Source organism: Monodelphis domestica, chromosome 4 (assembly GCF_027887165.1).
Source record: "Monodelphis domestica isolate mMonDom1 chromosome 4, mMonDom1.pri, whole genome shotgun sequence".
NCBI classification, from domain to species: domain Eukaryota; kingdom Metazoa; phylum Chordata; class Mammalia; order Didelphimorphia; family Didelphidae; genus Monodelphis; species Monodelphis domestica.
The window spans coordinates 114,789,698-114,815,468 of NC_077230.1; the positions used below are offsets into that span (position 1 = coordinate 114,789,698).

Below are 25,771 nucleotides of genomic sequence, written 5' to 3' on the forward strand. Positions count from 1 at the left end.
CAATTTTTTCTTAGTCAAGAACCAGCACAAAGATTTCTATTTCCAAAATTTTGTACTAGAAAATATCAGAACAATTACTCTAGTAATTATGTTTCTATAAGAGAATAACAACACTCCCTTTAGAAAAAATAATATGTTAATATCACTTTTCTTCTATCTTTTCAGAGATAAGAATGAGAGACAGAGAAAAATGAGTTAGAATGAAAGAGAGAAAAGAGAAACAGAGTAAAGCGAGAAAGAAAGTCAACTTGAATTTGAAGGAAAAATATGGATATCATTGATATGATCACTCAGTAATCTGTTGTCCTTTCCTCATTACAGATAACAAGAAAGGATGCCTCTAGTTTCTTTTCTGAGCACACGGATGAGTATCCTATATTATTTTGGAAACAATGCCACTGACTGCTAAGGTAGCTGGAATGTAGAATTTCAGGATGGAGCAATGTCTTCAAGTTACAGAGAAAGCCTTATTCTTCTGGTACTGTTCAATTTGACATTTTTATCAGTATTTTGAATGAAGACTGAGATAGCATGCTCAGCATATTTGTAGATGACACAATGCTGTGCTGAATATCTAACTCTTTGGATACAAATAGATTTTGATAGGTCAGAACTAAGGACTGAACCTAATACAAATGACATTTAATACGTATAATTGTAAATTTAATAGGGTAAGGTACAAAATTCTATACTTAGATTATCTCAGAAAACCAATTGTACAAATACAGGATGTTGGAAATAGCTAGACAATTATTCATGTCACCAAGGGATCTAGTTAACTATAAACTTAATATAAGGAACAGGTGGGAGTCATCAATAGAGAATTCTCTATAGATATAGGAAGATCTGAAATCTAGTCTGAACTAAACATATAAACTTTGTGAGTTTGGGCAAGACATTCAAACTCTGAAGTCCTCAGTCAAAAACGACTATAAATTATAAATTAGGTACCAACATACATTAGCAAATGGACATGTTGGTGACCATATGGCACATATGCCCCAGCATGGCGGAGGGGGCTGCTCTCTTCCCCCTCTCCATCTTACCTGGGAATAATATTCACATGCCCCTCTGTTCTGCCCAGCAGCCCAATCTGAGCACTTCCTCCCTCTACTGTCTGAGGTAATACAGGGGGGGCTTAGAGGCAGTTTGAAGGTACAGTTTGGGCACATGATCTCTAAAAGGTTCACCAATGCTGCCCTAGACCAATGAAATTATAGGTCTAGATCATCACCACAACCAGTACTACCAAAAATAATAATAATAAAAAACCCTTAATTTGAGTCACTATCATGACATCACAGTAAGAAACAAACAAACTTAATGTGATCTTCGGCTTATTTGAGAGAAGTATATGATCTAGATCAGCATTGGCAAAACTTTTAGAGATTTTCTGCCCAAACTGTACATTTAAGCTGCTTGTGAGCTCTCCCCCTCTCCCAGATTACCCCAGGGAATAGAGGGAAGAAATGCTCACCTTGGTCTGCTGGACAGAGGGAAAGGCATGCAAGAACAGTCCTTAAGTGCAGTGGAGAGGAGAAACTGAGCAGCTTCCTCCAGAGTACCAGTGCAAGAGTGACACATTTTTACCAACATGGATCTAGACCACAAGGGCAGTAAACATAACATGTGGAAAGAGCATTAAATTTGGAGTTGTTGGACCTGTGGGTCATTGGGCAAGTCACTGAACCTCTCTAGGCCTCAGCTTCCTCATCTCTAAAAAACAAGGTTAGCCATTTAATACTTTTTTTCAGGTCTGCATCAGTGATATTTGTCCTGGTCAAAGTGCATCTAGAATACTGTATGGAACTCTAAACAACACTGGCGAGTATCCAGAATGTTGAAAATAACTGAAACAATTTTGTGAATATTGGTTGAAGAAATGGTATAATTTAGTCCGTGGAAGAAATGGAGAGAAATATTATGTGTCTTTAAATCATTAGAGTTTTAGTGTTGAGCAAGGGTTAGAATTATTTGACTTAGGGCAAAACAATAGAACTAGGGAAAATGTTAAAGGGAAGACAACTACATCAATCCCTAAAGAAATATTTTGAAGCTTGAGCAGTGTTTAAGAGGTTGGCTATTATATAAAGGACCTCATTTCACTAATGTTCACCTCCCTATCAATATGGTATTTTTTTGTTTATTTTTTGAAGAGTGATCATGTGAATAGGTTAATACTTGTGATTTAATGAGTGAAGGGCAAGCACATTGTATAAAGTCTATACTAATGAACCTCAAGTTTCTATAATTAATGAATATAAAAATCTTCCCAGAACTCCAGGAGTAAATTTAACTTTCCAAGGAATCACACAACTAGGATGACTGAAGGGGAAAAACTGAATTCATGCTTAATTTTTTTCTAATATGAAGAACAACTCTATTTATACTACATTGTCACATTTATTATAGACATAGCATATAAATATTTTCATCACAAATTATTAATATTAAAATACAATTCCTAAAATATGATCTACAAAATTTCAACATTGTTTTTACCAGGAATTACAAAACAAATCCATTTTGGTTGCTTTGCTTTTGTCCTTTGAAGAATTATCTCTAATGTATATAATATTAACTACATGCAATTACATAATTCAATAAGATTTACAAATTTCTTTCATCAGAGCAAACTTTAGAGATAGGTATTATACCTACAGTCTGCATTTTATAGATTATGGCATTTTGATTGGAGCAATAAAGTAACTAAAGCATAGTCTTACAACTAGTTTGAGAGCTCAGATTGAAAACTAGATCTCCTGAAATAAAACTCATAATTCCTACATTATAAAAAACTGGCTAGCATTTCTTTTTGTTAGCATAGATAGCTCACTTTGGGAGAATTGACTGATGATTGTGTCATTGGTGGAGGAAGACTGGAAAGAAAAATATACCAATTACTTTAAAAATTAAAAACAAACAAAAACTCAACACACTAAAGAAAGCTGATATAATTCACAAAGAGATAAATAGCATTTTGAACTACTTTGAACCATGCTCAAATATTATGCTGCACAACAGGGAAGCATCAGAATACCAAGAAAAGATATTTAATTTTTATAATGTATTTTCTTTTTGTTGTAAACTTCATTAATAATTGTGAACCAGCAAAAGAGCGGGCAATTCTCTCAGAAATTTTAAAGAGTACTTAGGTTGCAGAATATAAATTTTAGCAGTGCTAAGAAATATCTCATATTAAGTTTCCTAACCATGACTCCTTCCAAAATTAGAATTAAAAGCAAATAACCCCCTTACCATTCTTCTTTGTCTGCATCACAATTGCAAAAGTGCCTCATGTCCAAGCAACTCTCTTCCAGCCCACATGCACATTGCTGAACTCCAGGAAGGGAACCTCCCCAGTAAGGGTGTTTTTCATTGGCTCTTCCAATCCACCAAGTAAATGGCATACCATCTAGAAGACAAAGAAGATCACAGATCAGAGATTGAAGAACCAATGTCTGTCTGTCTGTCTCTCACACACACACAAACTGAAATGAGAATTTTCTTTTCCTAAACTAGTTGAGATAGTATAGGAGATTACAATTTATAATCTCAGTTTTGAATTTGGGTACATGTATATCAGAATAATTAGAAAATCAGGATGACCAGAGAGTGTATAATTTACATTTCAAAATGAAGCAAGGTTAGCCTGAAAACATTTGGCCTTAACACTTTTGCTTATTTAAACTTTTTTAAATTTTTTTCCAAAATTTCATTAATCCATTTTCTTGTCTTACTAAAAGTAATTAAATGAATACAACGGAGTTGTTTTTTTTTTTTTCTGTATGTTTAAGGATCCTTTAAGACCTTGTTATTATCATTCTGAGGACTACTAAGTACTCTCTAACATTCCAAATTAAGATAAGGAGCACAACAGAATAGTGGGTAGTGGGAATAATAACAATAGGATTTCCTCTAGAAAGTGATTATAATACATCATAAATATGATTATATTTCCTTAAAATTTGCCTCACTTGATATTTTTGTTAACATTTGTTTTATCTTCACTTTCATTTCTGAATATATCCCTATCCTTTTCAAAAATAGTATTAACATCATTCAAAAAATCCTTAGTTGCCTTACTTTTTTTTCTAAAGTGGAAGAGAAAATTGAAATTTGGTTAAGTATCATGGTCCATTGGCTTCTGAATAATCAGGGTTTTATGGAGAAAACAGCTTCTGACTAATAAATAAGAAACTTTTGAAAATCCTTTTCATAAAATAAATGCCAATGTGTCCTGTTCCAATTTTACTACCACTATCAGGGTATATGCATTTCTCTGGGATGATAGAAGAATCATTTTAGGAAAAAAATAAACAAACATGCTAATATCAGTCTTTTAGAGGATCAAAAGTTTAGACATAGAGCCAAGGAATTTATAAAGAAATTGGCATATCATATGACATTAGAGCAGACACACAGAAAGGATTGGCTTGCTTTTAGGATAGCTACCTTATTCCTAAAGTATCTCCAAGGATACTACGTGATTTTTTTCCATTTATTTTTATTATACTATCTGAAGTTCTACGGTTTGGTTCTTCTGCTTTAAATAGAAAGTACTTCCAGAAATTTACACTTTTAAACATGAATCCATTAAATCGTGTTAGTTTCTACCTAATACAAACATTTGATCATCCTTATTGAGGAAATAGGAGTTCTGATTGGAAGGGCAGAAGCCAGTAACTTTGGGTGTGGTATACTTTAGATGGAAGAGGAGGTAAAGGACATGGAGTAACAAGAGTTCTAGAAGAGATGCACTTGATGTGGGTAGGGTTAGAAATTATGAGAAGAGTATGACAATTATATGTAAAGCCTTTCTAAATTCTGCTTAGAATCAAATATCAAACTAAGGTAAATGGGTGGAAAATTTTCCTCACCATTTCTCCTTTATGACCAAGCCATATCCTACCTCATAATAGTTAAGCTTAGTATTCTTCAGCCACATTATGAAAAACATTAACTAATTAATCAATGAATGAGAAAAAATAAAGCACTTACTATGTGCAAAATACTGTGCTAATGCTAGGGGAAACAAGTAGGAAAGTAAGACAGCACTTATTTTCAAGGAATTCCCATTCAGTTTGAAGGTAATAATAACATATATGGGAGGATTTAGCTGCCGTTAAATTTCCATCCTCAGGGAGAATGGAAAGATCTAATGGTTCTCAGAACAGCAAAGGGAAAAAGGTCTTGTGGGTTCAAAAGGGTAGCTGTTAAAAAGGGAAGCTCCAGTGGTTCTTAGGGAGAATTGACAGGGCAGCTCGTAATCCCAGTGATCCTTCCTCTTACTGTTGTGATATAGTGGTCAAGTCAACCCCATAACCAGAGACTAGAGAGTCTTAGACCTATGATTCTAAGGGAAAAAAAAAAACAATAGCCCAGAGGTTTAAGAGTAAAAAAAATATTTTAGATAGAGATGTAGATAGAGATGGGGGAGGGCTGCAGATGGTGTCCAGTTGAGAATAAAAAGGAAAAAAGTGAAGAGGGCTTTTGTTCAAATGAGACATTTTATGGGGTCTGGACAGAGAATGTCTTTAGCCATACTGTTCTCTGAGACACAGTAGAATCTGGTTTAGGTAGACTGGGAAAGACTCCCGAGTTCAATTAGATTCATCTGGGAAGTTAACCATATTGAAATCATTGGAAATCGGATCAAATTTTCCATAGGAAAAAAAATGGTTTATTTACAAATGTACATCTAGAACACAAGTTGCTTTCTTTTCATGATTTTTTCCAAACTTTACTTTTTGTTTCAACCTGATAGAAATCAAATAAATAAACTAGGGCTTAATTTTATTTCAAAGTCATCATTCTTTGTGACACCCTGGGGGATAAGATGTTTTTCCTCTAATGACCTAGTAATGGTTTTAAATGTGTGTCAATAGATTGATTGTCAACAGAACTTTCAGTCCTCTAAAACAAATGATAGAAAAAAGAAGAGAGAAGGCACAAAGTAATCTATTTGGAAATTCCATTTTTAGCCTTTCTCCTTTTCTGTCATTACAATAACACTTAATGTATCTTATAAATATATAAATTCCAACATATGGATATTACTTTAATTACTTTAAATATCCAGAAGGTATTTAATAAAGATTTATTTAATCTAATTGGGTTATTTTCATAAAGCATGTACTGTGGCACTATTAACAGTATTTAACAGAGATGGAAACTGAGGTTCAAAGATTTGTTCCAAATCATACAGTTAGTGGTTCAGACTAGGACACAGTTCTCCTGATTTCTAGCCAGCAATTGTTGTGTTTTTCTCCCTTAATTAGAACATATCACCCAATTTGCCATATCTCTTCAAATTCTCCTAAATACAAAATAACAAATAATATTTTATTTATAAGAAATTGGCTACTTTTAAAAATATGAAGAAATATATTTTAAATGACAAAAGCTAATTATAATATAAACTACAGAAAGCACAGGATAAAGAAGAAAAATTATAATAGCTCAGATTTACCTAGCACCTTAAGAAAACTTTACAATACAGTTTACATTCGTTATTTTATAGTACCTATGTAATATCCATTATTATCTATACTCAAGGAAGCTGAGAATGAGAGCTTCTTATAACTTGCCCAGAGTCACATAGCTGGAAAGTATTTGAAGCTTAGTCTAAGTCTAACTTATCAGGATGAACATTCAATCACTCATACTACATAGCCACTATAATTAGAAAGCTTCTCTGAATATTATAGCCATTTCTTCACTTACTCACCTAAAAAATCAGTGGATATTCCACCAAACTTTTATGCCTCTCCAGTAAGTAGTAGAGGCAGAATTAGAATAATATCTCATTTGATCTTCACTTCTATATGCTATTTATCATCTCTATCTAAAGCCTATTTTAGGTCATTTCACTCACGTTCAAAACTTCCAGAACTTTCCCATAAAATACAAACTTTGCTATTTAACTGTTAAAGTTCTTCACATTCTAGCCCCTGCTTCTTTTCAAAGATAGAAGTATGTTAATCCATTTTATGCACTCTATTGTAGAGCCAAACTGACCCCATATATACAACTGTTCCTCATATGAAGCATTTTTCAAGCATCATAATCCATCTCCCATATCTATTCTTTTGAACAGGTTATCTTTCTTACCTGTAGCACACTTCTTCCTCTCTGCCTTTTAGAACTCCCAGGCTTATTCTAAGTTCAACAAAAGTGCTACTTTCTTAATGTAGTCTTTTCTGATTCCTGCAAGTGTCACAAATAACTCTGAAATACCTTTGTCCCTAAAAATCACTAGGTACTAGAGGTATGTATGTATGCATCACTGCATGTATATTAGTATGCATATGTATGCATGTATATATATGTTTATCATAGTTAGTGTTAGATGTGGAGAGGCAGCTGGCCTTATATTCAGAAGACCTGGTTCCTGGTTTCTGGTTTCTGGTCATTTTTTCTGCACATACTTGCTATGTGACCCTGTGCAAATTACTTAGTTTTGAAGACTGCTCTTGTAAGAAAAGTTTCAGAATATCTTCTGGTCTTCATTTATTGGAATTTCCTTATTGGAAAAGTACCTAAAGAGGGGTTAGATACTGCTTGCATATATCTTTGTCTCTGTCTCCATTGTTATCTCTGTCTCTGTCTTTTTGTCTTTCAATTTATCATCTCTATCATCAATTTCCTTTTGGGGGGGATCAACTAGAAAGAATGAGATGAACCCCTTCATTTTATCAATGAGAAAAATCTACTAGGAAGCATGAATAGGACCAAGTTTCTTTAGTTTTAGGTATGAAAATATGTTATTCTCTAAACACTCTTCATATTTATAACTGCGCAATAGGACTGGGTAGAAATTTAATCTAGAGCTGCTGGATTGTTTCTCTTCTAAGCAATTCCAGATAGATCTTAATTTACTAGAAATTTTAGGGGAAAAGAGAAGTCCAAGAAGCTAAAAAACAGGTCATTCACATTTTTTCCCCAAGTGATTTTGTAGAAAAACTGTGAATGAATGAAGAATGAATGAAAACAAATTTAAGTGGTTACTTTGTGCAAGAATGGAGTAATGCTAGAAAGATATCATGGTGGGGAGGATTGAACTTGTGAGGTATAATGAGCTATCGCCAATCACCTGGGCCCCAGAACAGGAGCCTTCAGAGAGAACATACAGCAGCATGCAGATTCACCTGGAAGAAGCCTAGGTTTAAATCTTATTCTGCTATTCACTACCTTGAGACCAAGGGTAAATAATTTAGCTACTAAATACATGATCCTAGAATTGTGACTTGAGCAGTAACCTGGTCTACTGAATAAAACTTAGTTTAGGTGTTACAGAGATCTAGATTCAAATACTGACTATGACACATATTAACTGTCAGCATGACAAGTTGGTTCAATTCTCAATACTTTTTCTGTAAGTTTCAGAATAATTTTTGATCTGCATCATTTGGGGGGAATTCCCACACCAGCTATTCCCTAGAGCAGTGATGGTGAACCTATGGGAAAGGTGCCAAAGAAGGCATGCAGACTGCTCTCTAGGAGAATACTACAGCCTCCCACCCCTTACCTCCAGAGTTCATTTCTAGAAAAGCAGAGGAACTCAGGCAGAGTTGCTCCCTGTCCCATCTCCACTGTGCCTGAGGACATTTTTTCACATCATCTGCCTCTCTGCCTAGCAGGTGGCAGACCTGAAAGGTAGAAAAACCCTCAGGCAACTCTTCTCTCCTTCTCTACACTCACTGAGGACATTCCTCACTTCACCCACCCAGCAGCCCAATGGAAATGCTTCTTCCCTCTCCTATGGGGAGTGTTAGGCATGGCACTTGGTCTGGGTGGTGAGGCAGGAGAAGGGCCTGGCACTCTATTTCTAAAAGGTTCACCATCACTTCCCTACAAGAATGAAATCAAAGATGTGGATAAAAACAAATGAAGAAACAGTTATTATTTGTAATATACAATAATGGCCTAGAGGCAATTGACATGAAGATAAAGGGAGAAGATGAAAATGGTGTTTCAATGAGAATTTTATTTGTCTTTTCCTTTTTTTTTTTCATTTTCTGGAGGATGCATTCAACCACCATGCTGCTTAAAAGATGCTGAGGGTCATTTAATGACTTGCCCTTATTGAGTATTTATTACTACTCAGAATTTTGTCTGAATAGAAAAAAGGAAAAATGAATGTACAATACATGAAAATTAGAACCAAGGAAAGAGCCAGAGGTCACTGATGTTTCCTATGTAATATAACTTCTGACCAGAGTTATAGTGTGATGTAGTATCAAGTATATATGGCTGGGTAGATTTCAAAAGTCTTAGGTGTTAAGGAGATTTGCTACTCATTCTTGTAACTGTGGGGAATAATGATTTTGTTGTTCGGTCTTTTCAGTAGTATCAGACTTTTCATGAACCCATTTAGAGAGATCTTGGCAGAGATACTAGTGTGATTTGCCATTTCCTTTTCCAGCTCATTTTACAAATGAGGAACTGAAGCAAACCAAATTAAGTGACTTATTCAGGATTACACAGATAAGTGTCTGAAGCCAGTGAATTCAGAGAGATAATTCCAGGCCAAGAACTTTCATCACTATACCACCATGCTGGGATGATACCTTATTGGTTTTCTTTCATGGGCAACATTGTAAGTTAAGAGAAATATATTTGATTCCTCCTTTACATCCCACCCAAATATTTATTAGTAGTGCAACCACAAGCAACTCACTTTAACTCTCTTTCAATGTTAATATGTTAAATAAGAAAAATAATATCTATGCCAATTAACTCAGAGTTGTTTTAACAATCAAATGAGATTAGTTATGTGAAGGTACATCACAAATTATAAAACATCACACCAACACAAAATATTATTACTGCATTAGAAGAAATACATTTCCCAAATATTTAGACTTTAGTTTAATAAGAAAATTAGGATATGATACTTCCCAGCCTCTAATATGTTTATATCCTTTAAGACAAGAATAATTTCATCCTTGCTATTTGTATCCCTAGAACTTGGCACAGTTTCTGTTACTTGAATTTTATTACTTCCTTGCTTAAAATGGATCTGTGATCTCACTGGTGTGAGAACCCAACTAGTCATTATACAAATAACAGTCCATCCATGCTAGCTCATATGTTGAGATTCCTGACCATCTTTTTTCTTAAATCTCCCTGGAGGTATACAACATATACTGATTCTATAATATTGTTCTACTCATTCAATAAGGGGGTTTATTTAGTGATAATCTCTAGCCAAATGTGATAATAATCTCTAGTATAAAATATTTAAGTATTTAGGAAACATTTGTTGAAAGACTGAAAAACAGGCAGTTTTGGATCATTCTTTCTTCAAAAAAAAATTTCTATCCTCTGTATGTGCTTTGCCTACTTTATTGAGAGACTTTGTTGCAAAGTGAGAGGAATTACAGGAGGAAATATAAATGGAACAAAGGTGAATGATGGGAAATTATTATTCAGTAGGTATGTAATAGGGGATAGGGTCAGGAAGACCTAAGTTCAATATAGTCTTAGCCACTTACTAATTGAATGATCTGGGAAAAGTTAAAAGTTGTTAGCCTCAGTTTATTAATCTTTGCTGGATATGGAGATGAGATTAGAACTTACCTTCCAAAGTTGCTGTCAGGACCAAATGACATAATATTTGTAAAGCACTCAGCAAACATTAAAGCACAAGCACTTCACATGTAGTAGGCATTATATTAATGTTAGCTCTTACTAAGTTAGAACCACAGCATCCTAAACAGAGATAAAAATCACCTGAGAGATTAGCTAGCCCAACTACCTCAATTTTACAGTTGAGAACTTAAGAAGTAAAATGAATTGTATAGGGTCAAATGGATAGTCAAATGACCTAGATCAGGACATTGGCTAACCATGTCATGCTCCCCATTCATTTCACCTGAGATCATATAAATTATGAATTATCTAAAGATGAATCCATTAAATCTTTTAAGGTAGAGTTTGAGACAATGCAGAAAGTCAAACCAAGGAGAGATGAAAATGAGATAATATGTCAGATGGAATTGGGCCTAAGATCTTTGTTCGATATTCACATGATAGACATGGAAAACTGTTAAAAAGGGAACAAATCACAGTACAATCTACAGAAGAATTAACCATTGGATCATCAAGTAGCTACTTTGCAAGAGCTATCATTATTTTTCTACAGTAAGAGCTGTCATTTTGGAGAATTCATGAAGCAGGTTAATTGCATCATTTTAAGGCTTAATCACTGTGAGCTGTTGAGCAGAATTCAAATCTGCTCTCTATCTCTAACCTTACAATTGTTTAAATTAAAATCTTGACAATCAGGAAAATAGCAAGAGTAACAGAATTCTCATATTGCCTTCAATTACAGCCAACACACCTTAACCAATTCCCACAGGTAGCACTGATGGGAAAATAATAATAATTAAGGATAATAAAAATGGAAGTGGTATCATATCTTAAATATGCCTAAGAATACTATTTTAAAATAAACCCAAACTATCAAATTGTGTAGAAAGAGAAAATCAAGCTAGATTGCAGATATTACAATGTTTTCAAAGATTTTAAAATTCCCATCATTGCTAAGTGAGGTGGAGAGTTTCTAGTTTTAATTTAACTTAAACTACTAATCTGAGTATAAGGAAAAAATAAGACTAGTTTGCTTTTGAGAAATTACAGTGTTTTCAAATATTTTAAACTTCAAAATCCTGGAGGGAAGGGAGAAATCTCATTAACACCAATTTATCCTTGTCATGCTATAGACTTGAATATCATGGAAGATGAATATACCTGTATCTTTAGGCTCTAGTATTGGCAATTGTAGAGTTATTCAATGCAAAAATCAATTTTTGTCTCTTTTTGCCTTTTCCCTTGTCCATAAAGTAGACCAGAGTATAGCAGAAAGTGCCTGGTTCTAAATGAAAGAAATTTTGTTCGTATTCAAAGTCTTTCCTCCAAAGAACCATAAATAACTCGTTTTGGATAGGACAGTGTAGTCACATGTGCTCCTCCATTGCATTCTGAGGATAGTTATTAGACCAGAGATCTGATTTCCTGCAGAAACACATGGCAGATGTATCCATGTGTTTGTCTGAAAAAATTGTTCATGACAGTGTAAATTCTTATCCTAAGAGACAACTGGGACAATGGTAAACTGTGCACAAGTAACCTTTTGAAGTTATGTGTTCTACCACATAGCCATAGAGCAGCAGTGTTAAAATGAAACAAATCCAATATAAAGGTTCTTGTGGACTTAATATTAACTTAGGAAAACATGTGTTATCATAATTTAGATTCTATTGTATTTTTATTTTGTTAAATATCCAATTACAATTTTATCCTGTTCAGCCTTCATTTGGGGGTACAACTGACTGCATTTGGCCACATATTTGACAATCTCTGCCTAGAGGGAGATAGACATAATACTGAACCCCAAACTCCTCTATAAAAAGGATCTTGATTTCCCAGTATTTCACCATCCTGTAGTCCATGTTTCTGGCTGGGAGACCACAGCTAAGACTTGGTTCTATTTACTTTACAGAATAATCCAGCATCTCATGAGTAGCCTGCCCAACATGAGTAACCTCCTTCTGTCAAACTGATGTCCCTCCTCCATTCCAACTTCTCTTTATGTGTGATCTTCCTCCAATATAACAAAAGATCCTTCAGTATAGGGACAACCATGTTTGTACCTATCCTTAGGGCTTAGCAGAGTACCATATTAACTATTAATATTCTCTCTCTTTCTGTGTCTCTGTCTCTGCCTCTGCTTCTGTTTCTGTCTCTCTGCCTCTGTCCATTTCTCTGTCCTCAGTCTGTCTGTCTTTCTGTCTGTCTGTCTGTCTCTGTTTGTCTGTCTGTCTGTCTGTCTCTCTCTCTCTCTCTCTCTCACTTACTGTTTCTGTCATGTTTGATGCTTGCCTAAAGAGCAGCCTTCAAGTTTGAGAGTACATAGAACCTGGCAGAGACAGACAGACAGACAAAAAGAGACATAGCATTCTATCATTCCTCTCAGGAGAAAAAGGACATCTCCTAGTACCTCCTATAACAAGAGAGCTTTCATACCATGAGATAGGAAAAAAGACTAGCTCTTAGCTTCCTGCTATTAGCATCAATATTTCAGATAAGGTTCTTCTAAAATGAAAAGAAGTTGCCTATTTACTCGAATTAATAAGGATTCATTGGCTGTCATTTAACATATTATAAGAATGCTTTTGTTCTTGCTATTTTCTCAATCATGTACCATGAGAAATATAAACCATAGGTAAAATACAAGTCTTGAAAGGATGAGGTAAAAATATCCTGTGGGAAATTGGGATTCAGCAGAATGGATTTTCCAGGCTGACAATGTAAATTTAGTTCCTTTTCCAGGTAAAATTGAGTGTTTTGTATTTTCTTCATCACTTAAGTGCTTCTGTAAGTCCTTTGGCCTCTCATATGATTTCTGTATCTATTTTTGTCTTCTGAGAGCACTTGGTATATTTTTTGTGGAGTGAAATAAAAGTGGTCCTACATTAAATAAATAACAAATCTTTAGCCTAATATTTCAAGCATTTAAGTGAAGGTCAGGTGGTTTAGGAGGAAACATTAAACAAAGCATGACAAGAGAGATAAGTACAACAAAAGATGGGGTCTAGGGCAACATCTATCTCTTTCCCTAAACTAGAATGTCACCTAGCATATCCAAAACTAGAGCAATGTTACAAAGGAGTGAGAGTTCAAAAGCAGAATGAGGAAAGGCAAAAAATAGATACAACCTGGGCTATTACCATAGCATCTTGTACATTATCTTCCTTAAGCTATGGAAGGATAAGCCATATAGATAGTCATATAGAAATTCATGTTCAGGAACATTATTTTCCCACTCTTATTGGATTTTTAGGGTCAGTTCATACTAAATTGACACGTAAGTGCAGTTGATGATAAATTTATTTTTTTTCTTTTTAAGAGCAATGTGAAACCTCAAGTTTGAAAAATTTCAAGTATATATTATTCCAGATATGGGAGATTCCATAAAATAAGCATGATTAGAAGGAACTAAGCAAAAAAAGAAGCTACAACTAGGATATAGTTAACTTGTTGGATAGGGAAAATCTAGGATGAAAAGCTTAAAGTTTTTGTAGGCTATGATAAAGTCCCAAATAGACAGCTGAAGTTGCAAATAATCCAAAGAAAAATGGAAAAGCATGTAGTCAGAATAAGCAAAATACAACATATTGTCATCAGTGACATATACAAACTGGATTATTTTTGGTTATTTTTTATTAGAAAAGGATATCAGTCAATTTCATAGCATGGAAGGTTGATGACTAGATTTATACCCTCATGGCTAACTTGGTAGGATTAAGTTATCAAAATAAAAAAGGGGGGCAGTTCCACCTTTAAAGATGTGTGATAAAAACATGAAGAAATTATTCCCTCCCATAAGAAGGACATAAAAGAGTTATAATCTGCAGTGCTGAAGAGAGTACTCTCATGTTTAAATAAGTCATGATTTGTTCAAAACATCAGTTTCTCATCTATAAACTGTTCCATTCACTCCGCATAGCTTTTTTGCTCTAAATTTATGATCTCATAGAGGGATTAGCAAAGTAAATTATGTATTCTTTTTAATTTTGTAGCTACAAAAGACTAAATTGGTCAGTTAGTGTGCTAGACATTGGGTTGGAAAAAGAAATATACACAAACTTGTTCTACTTTTAGGAGTAATGATAAGCTATGGAGACACTGGAGAACAATTTACAACTTGAATTTTCAGTGAGGTGAAGTTTCAGTATTGTTTTAAAGAACCTCATATGAAAAAAGGGAAGTATAATTAAAAATGTAGATAGATTAACGAGATATAATGCATTCAATATACTTATTCTTATTTCCAAATAATATAGTGATTTGCTGCAGACAATTTAAGTTATTCATGTAGTACATGGCCATGTGATGGGGTTGATGCAGAAGGAATTCCCTAATTGAGTGGGTGGTTTTGCTAAATAACTTGCAAAGCCATTTCCAACTGTTAGATTTTACTTTTGGAAGAAAAGAGAATAAAAATTTTCAAGCAATAATGATAGCTTCACATATTAAAAATGATTTATTTACAATACTGTAGATTGTTATAATTAGTTCTACTTTGCCAGTGGTAACTGTGAGGTTCCAAGTGATTATTACATGCTTGTGAAATGATGATGATCAATTTGAATTCATGATATCTTATTTCTTCCTCAATATTCTTTAAATATATATATATATATATAATAGTTATATACAAATATTCAAAAAAGAATTTCAAATAATTGAGACAACAATAATAGTAGTACTAGCTTGCATTTGTTTTGGCAAAACTTTTTACAACTACTATCTCATTTTATCCTAATAACTTTAGGAATGGGGTTATTCATTACTATTATTACTACTGCTGCTGCTGCTGCTATTATTGTTGCTGATGCTGCTACTACTACTACTACTACGCTATTTTATAGATGAAGGTAGGCAGAAATTAAATGTTTTGTCCAAAGTTACACAGCAAATAAGTGTCTGAAGCTGGATTAGAACTCAAATTTTCCTTTTTCCAGGTCAATTATTCAATCACACTGCCTAGCTGTTCCCTAAAATTCTTTCTATGAATGTTTAAAATCTCTTTAAAGGGTGGAGTCAAGATGGTAGCTTAGAGACAGCAACAGTTCAGACTTCCGCAAACACTTCCTCATAGAATCAAAAACACAATGCTTTGAGGGGACTGAAAACCAAATATAACAACAGGACAGAGCTAGGGAACCCTCCTGCTGGACTCAAATTAAAAGGTATACCCACCAAAAAGCCTGAATTCTAGAACATGTGGGTTTAAGGGAAAGGAAAAAAGAAGGTCCCAGGACCTTTTCCCCACATACAGTGCTGAGCTTCCAGTGGTGGCTGGAATTTCTAGGCACACAAGGACACTATTCTGGAGAGAGTAACTTGCTGGCACAGCTGTGCCAAGCTCAGGGCATTGAACACAGGCAGAGTAGAGACAGCTGGAGGAGAAGTGCAGAGCAGGCAGCCTAGATGCAACCAAGATGCTCCATCTTGCCCCACCCCTCTTATGAAGGTTTTGGCTTCAGGGCATAGCCAGCCTTTTGGATCAACTCTGCCCTGGCTTAATTTTATCAATAGGGCAGATAAGAAGCCTTCAGAGGGAAGGGAAGCTCAAGTTCCAACACCTCTCCCACATAGACTGATCTGAGAGCCTTGCTGACTAAGCTCCTAGGACAAAGACTGCAACAAACTACAGGCAACAACCTTGATAACAGGGTGGGAAACCCAGCTCCTTTTCAGCTTCTTCTGTCAGCTGGGAACTACCTGACTAATCAAATCAATCAACAGAACAGAGAAGAATCCCCTTCAGGACAGAACAGCCCAAACCCACAGAACCAGCACATAATGAGAGGAGCAGGACTACAGGCAATCATAGGGGGGAAAGAAGGGGAAAATATGAGTAAACAATAGAAAAAGAAATTACAATCGACCACTTCTATCCAGGCAATGAACAAAGAGCATATGGAAGAGAGAAGGATCAAGGAACACCAAGCAAAAAAAAGTAACTCTAGCAAATTGGACACAGGCGTTGGAAGAATTCAAAATACAATTCAAAAAACAATTAAGAGATGCTCAAGGCAACTGGGAAAAGAACTTAAAAAGCAAAATATATTATCTGGAAACAGAAAACAGAGTTGAAAATGAGGCAAAGGAGATGAAAGATGGCCTCTAAAGAAAATCAGACCAGAAGGAGAAGGATGACCAAAAAGCCAGAGATGAAATTCAGTCTTTAAAAACTAGAATCCAACAACTAGCAGCAAACGACTTCACAAGGCAGCAGGAAACTATAAAACAAAATCAAAACAATAAAAATTGAGGAAAATATGAAACACCTCAACCAAAAATGGAAGATCTAGATAATAGGTCAAGAAGAGACAACTTAAGAATCATTGGACTACTGGAAGATCATGACAAAAGAAAAAGCCTGGATATCATCCTATAGGAAATTACTCAAGAAAACTGCCCTGACATTCTTCAGCTAGAGGGAAAAAGAGAAGATTGGAAGAATCCACAGATCATCTCCTGTACTTAATCCTCAGTTGACAATACCCAGGAATGTTATAACCAAATTCAAGAACTACCAGACCAAGGAAAAAATATTACAAGCTGCTAAGAAGTCATTCAGATACCATAGAACCACAGTTAGGATAACATAGCATCTGGCTGCATCTACACTTCGTCTTCCCTAGGATCATGCAGCTAGGAAATGTCTGAAGTCAAATATAAACTGAGAACCTCTCATTCCCAGGCCTGGCTCTTTATCCATTGAATTACCTAGCTGTCCCTAAAATCTACTTCCAAATAAATGGAATAAGCAATGCTTTATGGATATTTATTCAAAGAAGAAAATATTTGGAGTGGGAATAAATTAGGGAAAACTTCATATAAAAGAAGATATTTGTATTGGGTCTAAATTAAAAAGTAGAATATACTGGTGGTCAAGTGTAGAGTCAGGAATACCCGAATTCAAATCCAGCCGCAGATATTTACTAGTTGTGTGACCCAGTGCAAGTAACTTAACCTGTTTACTTCAGTTTCTTCATCTTTAAAATGGATTAGAGAAGGAAATGGCAAGTCACTCTATTATCTTTGCCAAGTAAATCACAAATAAAGTCAACAATTGCTAGCCATGGATGAAACAAGTGACCAATCACAAATAACTTAAGTAGGAAGAAAGGTTAGATGGGGATATTCTAACACATCTTGTGAATAATCCTATGGATAAAATAGATAATAAGTATCTAAAGCCAGATTTGAACTCTGTCTTCTTATCTCCAGGCCAGATGTCTCCAAACACATGTATTCTTTTATATTTTCTAAAAGTTTTGAGGGAGGTTGTCACATTATCTAAGAATAGGTCAGAGCCAGGCAATGCAGGAACAATGTCACATCTTCATCTGAGGATTGAACTGCATAGGAAGGTAGAAGTAGGAAGACAGGAAATATAAGCTGAAGAAAAAAACAAGAAAGAGGGAAGGTTTTGCCTGTAAGTCTGTGGGAAAAATGCTCAGTCATTAAGGTACAGGGGCAAAGCACATACAATGACTCTTCTTCAATATTAATTCTACTGATAAAAATCATCAGGATTTTATGTTGAACTATCTCAAATGTCAAACACTTTGAAGACTAGAAGTTCCCCTTTTAGAACTTCATTAGTTGTGGATTCTAGACTGCATACTCATAAGTGTTGCTTTCCAGGATGATGACTAAGGACACTGGTCTAGAAATATTCCCCAAACTCCTGGTTTGAGTGCCGTGGAATATGTTAATTGAGAACTGAAGGGTTTTGGTGTTCACATATAGTTCTGGTGGTGGTTTGCCTAGTTCGTTATACCTCACTAGAAGAATATTAATCCCATATATGTCAAAACAAAGATTGAGGTGCCAAAGAAAAGTCATTAAATTGGAGTAGGCCTAATTTTGTGATGGAAATCAACTTGTAAAAAGAATTCAATACAGTGAATGCCAAACAATTTTGCTTTGTTTAGAGACATCTATTTTTCATATTCAGGTATTTCGGTACGTAAAATGGATCATGAATTTAGTGAAAAAAATGGACTTAAGAATAATATAATCAAACTTTTTACATTAAAGATCTTAAAACCAAGTCTCAGAGAAATTGATTAATTTGACTGGGTTCAGAGGGAGGTAAATGGAAGAATCAAAATATGAAACCAGGCCCTTCAATTTCAAGAACAGAAAAATTTCCCCAAAATGATGCTGCCTTTAATAATTTTTTCTATATTGTCTTCATCTGTAACTTCACTGATAAAGGAATCTACTAGTAAAAAAAAACACCATCAAAGCATATCAATTATTTCTCTGAGTTGCATAGATCATTGACATTCTCAGTGTAACAAAGCAAGTATGTATCAGCTACAAAATTTGAATCTTTGTCTCCTAGTTTCCAAAACTTATCTTTTATGCTTAACATAATGCTTTTTTTTACTCCATATCTATTTATGATAGCTATCTTTGTCCACATATAAATACATATGTCTATATATACATTATGCTATCTATATTTCTACAGAAATATAGCTACACTTATATGAATAAGTCTTTATACATATAAATATTATTATGGCATATATAATTTCATTTACTGTATTTAAGAATTAAATGACCTTAGAAAATTTAATTTTCAAAATATCCAGCTAACTGCATATTCTCTAAAGAATAAAAATGTGATATCAAAATTAATTGTATAATTGTATAAAAATTATATAAAACTATTCTGAAGAGTAAATTATTTCTTACTAATATTAATTTTCAAAGAACATTATTTGTGGAAGTTTGCTGATTCAGAAAGGAACAAATTCTTTATTAGGAAATAAAGGCAGAGAGTCATCAAGCTTATTGCTTGATGGTTAGGACTATTAAATCAGAGCATATGTCTAATAATGTGATTAAAAGCTTTGCAGTAGCACTAAGAATCAACATTTTTATAATGTTGTTAATATTCAATTTCCCCTGCCTATTTCCTTGAACTATGTCTAAATGAGACAAAGAGAGTGAAAATTAATGAATTCATTACTAAAAACAAATAATAAAAGTTGTTTTGATGGGGTCATTTAAAACTGGCCTAGACAAAGTTCTCCAAATGTACTATAAGGACCAATTGTGCTTAGGAAAAGCAATAGATGAAATGATTAATTTTCATGATTCTATTTGCATTGTTTAAGTTTTGTAGGAAAAGATAATAATAACACTTTGCATTTTGATAGCATCTTTTATCTGAAGAGGAGTAATTAAGGCCTATAGCAAGGTTAAATGACTTTTTCAAGGTTATACAGAAACCAGTAACAGATCTGGGTATTAGTCTCAAGACTCTTGAGAGCCACAGCAGTACATTTCATTTCCATTCAATTTCAAAACACTTATCTTCCCTGGGAATCAAATACCCTCTTTGAAAAGGTGTGAGTGTTAGAAACATATTAAGGGAATACAAACACCAATACCTAAATGTTATTAGTTTGAATCAACCATTCTAAGTCTGGCAGTTAAAAAAAGGTAAGCACTTCCTTGAATTCTTATTAAATGGTTTTAAATTTTGCATTACAAATGCTTAAAATTGATTATTTTAAAATACCCAGCAAAATAAAGTTTCTATCTGAAATTCAGGCTGTGAAGAATTAGATGAGCACTCATCTCTTAATATAATATTGTATAATGTGGGAAATTAATACTGAATTGTAATAATTTATATGAAACCTTTCTTAAACTTCTGGTTATGGTCAACCAGCTCCCAAGCTAAAGTAATTTACTTCCAGGCCTCCGGGAATCTCATGGGGCTGGATTTTGTTAGAGACAGGGTAAAAATTATTCCCTGTATATGTCTAAACAAAAACTTTCTTAGGTAACAAAAATTAGCAAGTTCCAGCCATGAAGATAGACTGAGGTGACCCAGCCGTGTGGCAAAAAGGAAAAGGGTGTCCTAAGGCAATCTGTCTCATATGAACAAAGACCCACATTTTTCTGAGTTGAAGTAATAAGTGGCTCATTTAAGCTGTGGTTGTTTACCAGTAAAAGAGGTCTTGGGATATCCAGAGGAGTGACAGAGTGGTGAGAACATAAGGGGTATAAATTGGTTTATGTGAGAAGAGTTTCTCTTTTGCCTGCTCTCATTCACTTGGGTACCCATTCAGATAATGGAAGAACTCAACTGGATAGCTTAGATTGTCTTGAGTAGTCAATTAATAAAGTAACTTAAATTAAGAAATATTTCCTCAAGAATTTTTATCATTATAATAACATATGAGCATGTGATATATGAAAATATTATATATTAATGAAAATATTTCATATAACATATTTAACAATTAATATCTATATACATATACTTATTTCCTTCTAACATATGCATCCTGGTCCACTATTTCCAAGTTATATATATTTTCAGGCATACATACATATACACACACACACAAAACAAGAACTTCATATATTTTAGTATTTATGTGGATTTTTTTATTTCATTTTTATAAGTAATTGAATCCTGGTGCAGATTATAGTTCACCCATCCTTACTCATGCTCTGTGATTCTTTCCCCAAAATCTATATTTCTCCCTAGAGAATTATTATATGATATGATTATATGATATGAATAGAGAATATTATATGATGGTGTTTATTTTTTAATTTTTTAAAATATTTTCTTTTGGAGTTCAAACCATCCAAGAACACACACACACGTGCACATATATGCACACACATGCATGCAAGCACACAAATATATAGACAAATACATATAAACAAATTTGTGTAGGTATGCCCTATACATTAATAAAAAACCCATGACATAATGGCCAATGTTACTACAATACAGCTAAAATTAAAGATATATCCTATGGCAGTATATTAATAATTAGCCATCTGTTTTTTGAAAGAAGGTATGTTTTAAAGTTGTTTCTTTGGATGGTGGCTAAGAAATACCTGTTGTTAAAACAAATTTATCAACACTTTCACAAAGCTATACATTCTTTAAGGAAAAAATCAGAACATTGATTACACCATCATCATCATCATCATGATTAGCAATAAAACCAAAGCCATAAAGCAACAAAAGTAGAGGATAAATACAAGGACTCTTCTTAAGGATTGAAACTCTCATCAATTAGACTATTTGTATTCTTCAGTATCTATCATGGGCATTCAATAATTTTTAGTAGAGTGAATAAGTGCTTCATTGAATATATGTAATTTTATAAAACATCTTTTAGTTGATGCTAGCATTTATCAAAGTATTATGTGCAATGCTATAACTATTTAGATAAATACCTGTTTTAAGTACCTAACTTGCCTCATTCATCATTTAAGTTACCAAACTTTTCCACATTTTTAGGCATATAATAGCTGCAGAAACATCTGTTTGTTGATAAAAAGCAGTCCAAGAGTTGAGGGTGCATTTATGTATCAATACCATGACAACAGTGGGGAAAGGAAAAATTGACCCATAAATATGGGAATTTGTGCCCTGAGCTGGTGAATGATACACAATGCTTAATTTAGATAGACTTGTATTTGTGCTTATCTGAGTTGCTTATCTGGCCTGTGATATGGTATTTTTGGTAACTCCCTCTACTGATCACTATTAATTTTGCTCATTGATGCTTTTAGTTCATTATCTATATATTCTATGATACCCATTGCTACTCATTGCCTTCTCTGTCTCTCATGCCTTTGTGAGAAGAACTTCTCAAAGACTACCAAACTCTCTTCCTGGACAAGTTCAAAGTCCCCCCAGAGCAAAATTTTCTAATTGGTGATTATTTTGTCTCATTGCATAACCCAATGCTGGCTCTCCACTAGCTTTGTGGATGAACAAATAAAGTTTACTGCATTTCAGTTACTACACATTCAATATGAGGCTAATGCTACGTATAGTCCTTACCCCTAGAGCTAAAATGGATAAGTTGAGCTTTGCTGCAGGTTAAAGCAAGGAATGGATTATAGTACAATTCTTCATGGAATGGAGTACTTCTCCCTAAAGAGAAATACTCACTCCTTTATGTCTATGTGCTAGCTTCAGAAATAATCCCCAGGGTCACACAATTAGGGCATCTCTCTCCCAAGTAAGCCTTCCTCCTAACTCAGATAGGATTAAGACTGGATAGTCTGTGGGATAGTCTACTCTTTCTGCCTATGAGATGACATTCATTGCTGAATTCTCCTCTTCATTGCTCCTGAGGAACCACTCTACCCACTCCTCTCAGAATATTTCCTTGTAATGACAACTACTCCTAATTGTTTTATTTGTTATGAAAAAATTCTAACACACAGGAGCACTACGAGCAAAGTACTTTGTGAATCTTAACAAACTATATAAAAATATTAAATGTTTTTGGTGATTTTTATTATTATTATTACCTACCATTAAGAGTTGTTATAAGAACAAAATGGGAAAATCTGTATAAAGGTCTATGTGTCTATTAAGTCTTAAATGTTATCTGTTCACTAAAAATTGCAATGAGTAGAAAAATGAACACATTCTCTCGAAACAAAGATATTCGATTCAGTACATATTTCTTACTGTGAAAATAGACAGAAAATTGGCTTATAATGGACAGTTGGGAGGGTTTTTTAAAAATATATATATATTTGTTAACCTATGTTGTGCTCTAAGGGGAAAAGAGAGTTACTAAGGAGATCCAGCAAGTGAGGGAAAAAAATGAGATAGATGAGCGACAGAGATTTAATTTTCTCCTCACATTTTGCCAAGATATGAATAAACCTTTTCTGTTTAACCTCATTCACTAGAAATAAAAAAAACATTACCTTTCTATTGAAGCACTCAAGAATGACCATTGCACTGAGCCCTAACAGGCTACTGCTTGATTTATATTAGGGGAGGGGATGTGTGCTTCTGTGTGTGTGTGTTTTAAAAAGAACAAATAAGTGAGAGAAACTGATTTTGTTTATAGCATAAATAAAATTTTATTAGTGTTGGATAAAGTCATAACTCAGAGACAGTATTTATGAAATCAATCCCTGAATTATTTTAGTCCACATTGTCTTCTTTCTATATATACATTCAAATGCCTGTTCCTTTTCTCTCTGTCTCTGTCTCTTAAATCTCTCTCTCTCTCTCTCTCTCTCTCTCTCTCTCTCTCTCTCTCTCTCTCTCTCTGTGTGTGTGTGTGTGTGTGTGTCTGTCTGTCTGTCTTTCTCTCTCTGTCTGTCTTTCTCTCTGTCTCTCACTATGTCACTTAGTCTCTCCATCAGTCAAGAAACACTTATAAAGCATTTAGCATGTGCAAGGCATTATGCTAAGTAGTGGAGATGAAAAAGAGGAAAAATAAGGGTCTCTATTTTTAAGGATGGGAGATGTGTGGGAGATAACATGGCATGTAGGGGGAGGTATAAGAGTTTTATTTTTGAGTCCACCAATAATATTGTTATTTTATTTTTATTATTACTGTTTTCCATTTAGGTTTTTTCTACTTAACAAAAATGTATTTTCACTCTCTTCCACCTTCATTGGAAAATAAAAAGAAAACTTATGCACTTGTAAAACACAATACCTTTATTCAAGCAAAACACATTTCTATATTGACCATATCTGTATATATATATATATATATATATATATATATATATATATATATATATATATATATAAGATGCAAGATGCAGCTACTCTATCAGGAACTGGTTAGCATACTATCATAGTCAATGCTTGCATTGTTTAGATTTTTTAATCTTTTCAATATTAATTTTCTTCATAATACTATTGTTATTATACAAATAGTTCTTTTGATTCAAGTAAATAAAATCTCTAAAAACTTGATACCTGGTAAAGCAATTGTTTATTTAGGCCTTAATAAAAACTTCCATTGGGGGGCACCTGGGTGGCTCAGTGGATTGAGAGCCAGGCCTAGAGACAGGAGGTCCTAGGTTCAAATCTGGGCTCAGACACTTCTCAGCTCTGTGACCCTGGGCAAGTCACTTAACTAACCTCCATTGCCTAGCCCTTACCACTCTTCTGCTTTGGAACCAATACACTGTATTGACTGTAAGAGGGAAAGTAAGGGTTTAAAAAAAATCTTCCATTAGAATACCTTATGCCAAGTCAAAATGGCTACTGCTTGGCAGAACTCTGATACAGGTTAATAACAATTATCTACCCAGACAGAGTCCAGAAATAGGTTTACTCCTAAATGGTTCAAATACTGAAGTAAACTTCTTATAAATCCACAACAGAAGGTCCTCCTTTTCTATCAAAGTAACTTCCCATTAGAATGGGAAGTTTACCTTTCTTCCTTCCTAGTTTTCCAATTATCATCAAACTTGCAAAAGTTTAGATTTGGCACACAAATGTTCCATTTTAAATGTTCCTTTATATTGGCCAAGAGAGGCCAATGTCTGACTTACAGAATTTTAAGGATTATATAATCACAGGGTTTAGAGCTGGAAGGGTCCTTAGAACTTACATGGTCCAAATCCCAAATTTTACATATTAGGAAACTGAGGACGAAAGAAGTTAAGTGACTTGGCAAGATCACACAGAGAATGTCTAAAGGGAGATATAAAACTAGGTCTTCCTGGCTCTAGATTCTAGTATCCATTCATTCTACCAATGACTTTGCACCTTGCTACATGGAAAATTTGGTCACTCGGGCTTAAACAGTAATTCTTTGCCACCTCTTATTAAAATGTGATCTTGAATCTCAAAATTGGAAATTTCTGAATTTGCTCCTAGAGTGTTTTAAAACATTTAACTAGATCCATAAGAGAATAGGAAAAAAGTGATGGATTCCAGATCAAATGGTGAGTTTAGGATTCTCAATTATATATTTAGGATGGTAAAATTCATAATGTATTTTATCAGATATGCAGCCTAAGCTATATCAGAATAATTTCATTAGAGTTTCATGCCTCCCAAGAAAACTGCACCTTCCCTGCCACTCAAACCACCATCACAGGTAGATTACAAAGTATTGCCATAAGAAAAAAAGACACCTAAGAAAGACACACATCAACACCACTAACTGCTCCCTGAGTGCCTCTTCTTGAGTTACCATAGGAGGGAAAAGATACAGACTCACTCATTGTGGTAATACCAGTAAGTATCAGGGTCCCTCCACCTCTTTTGCAACAGGGATAAATTTTCCTTAAAAAAAGACAGATTTCCCTGTTATTTGCCACTATCTCCCTTGGCTTAGTTTCCTGTTCATCAAAGGACATAATAAAAGCACCATTCCCATGGAGAAGTCTCTCTCCCTTGATGAATACTGGA

At 34.2% G+C, this 25,771-nt stretch overlaps 1 protein-coding gene across 2 annotated transcripts in view; it reads right to left on the bottom strand.

Moving 5' to 3' along the window:
* The window catches only part of CNTNAP5 (contactin associated protein family member 5), a 908,736-nt gene that overhangs the window by 193,641 nt on the left and 689,324 nt on the right, over positions 1 to 25,771 (bottom strand). For both annotated transcript variants that reach the window (XM_056793728.1, XM_056793729.1), the window contains exon 14: positions 3,259 to 3,415. In XM_056793728.1, the coding sequence (XP_056649706.1) occupies positions 3,259 to 3,415 (157 nt within the window). The remainder of the gene's footprint in view (positions 1 to 3,258; positions 3,416 to 25,771) is intronic.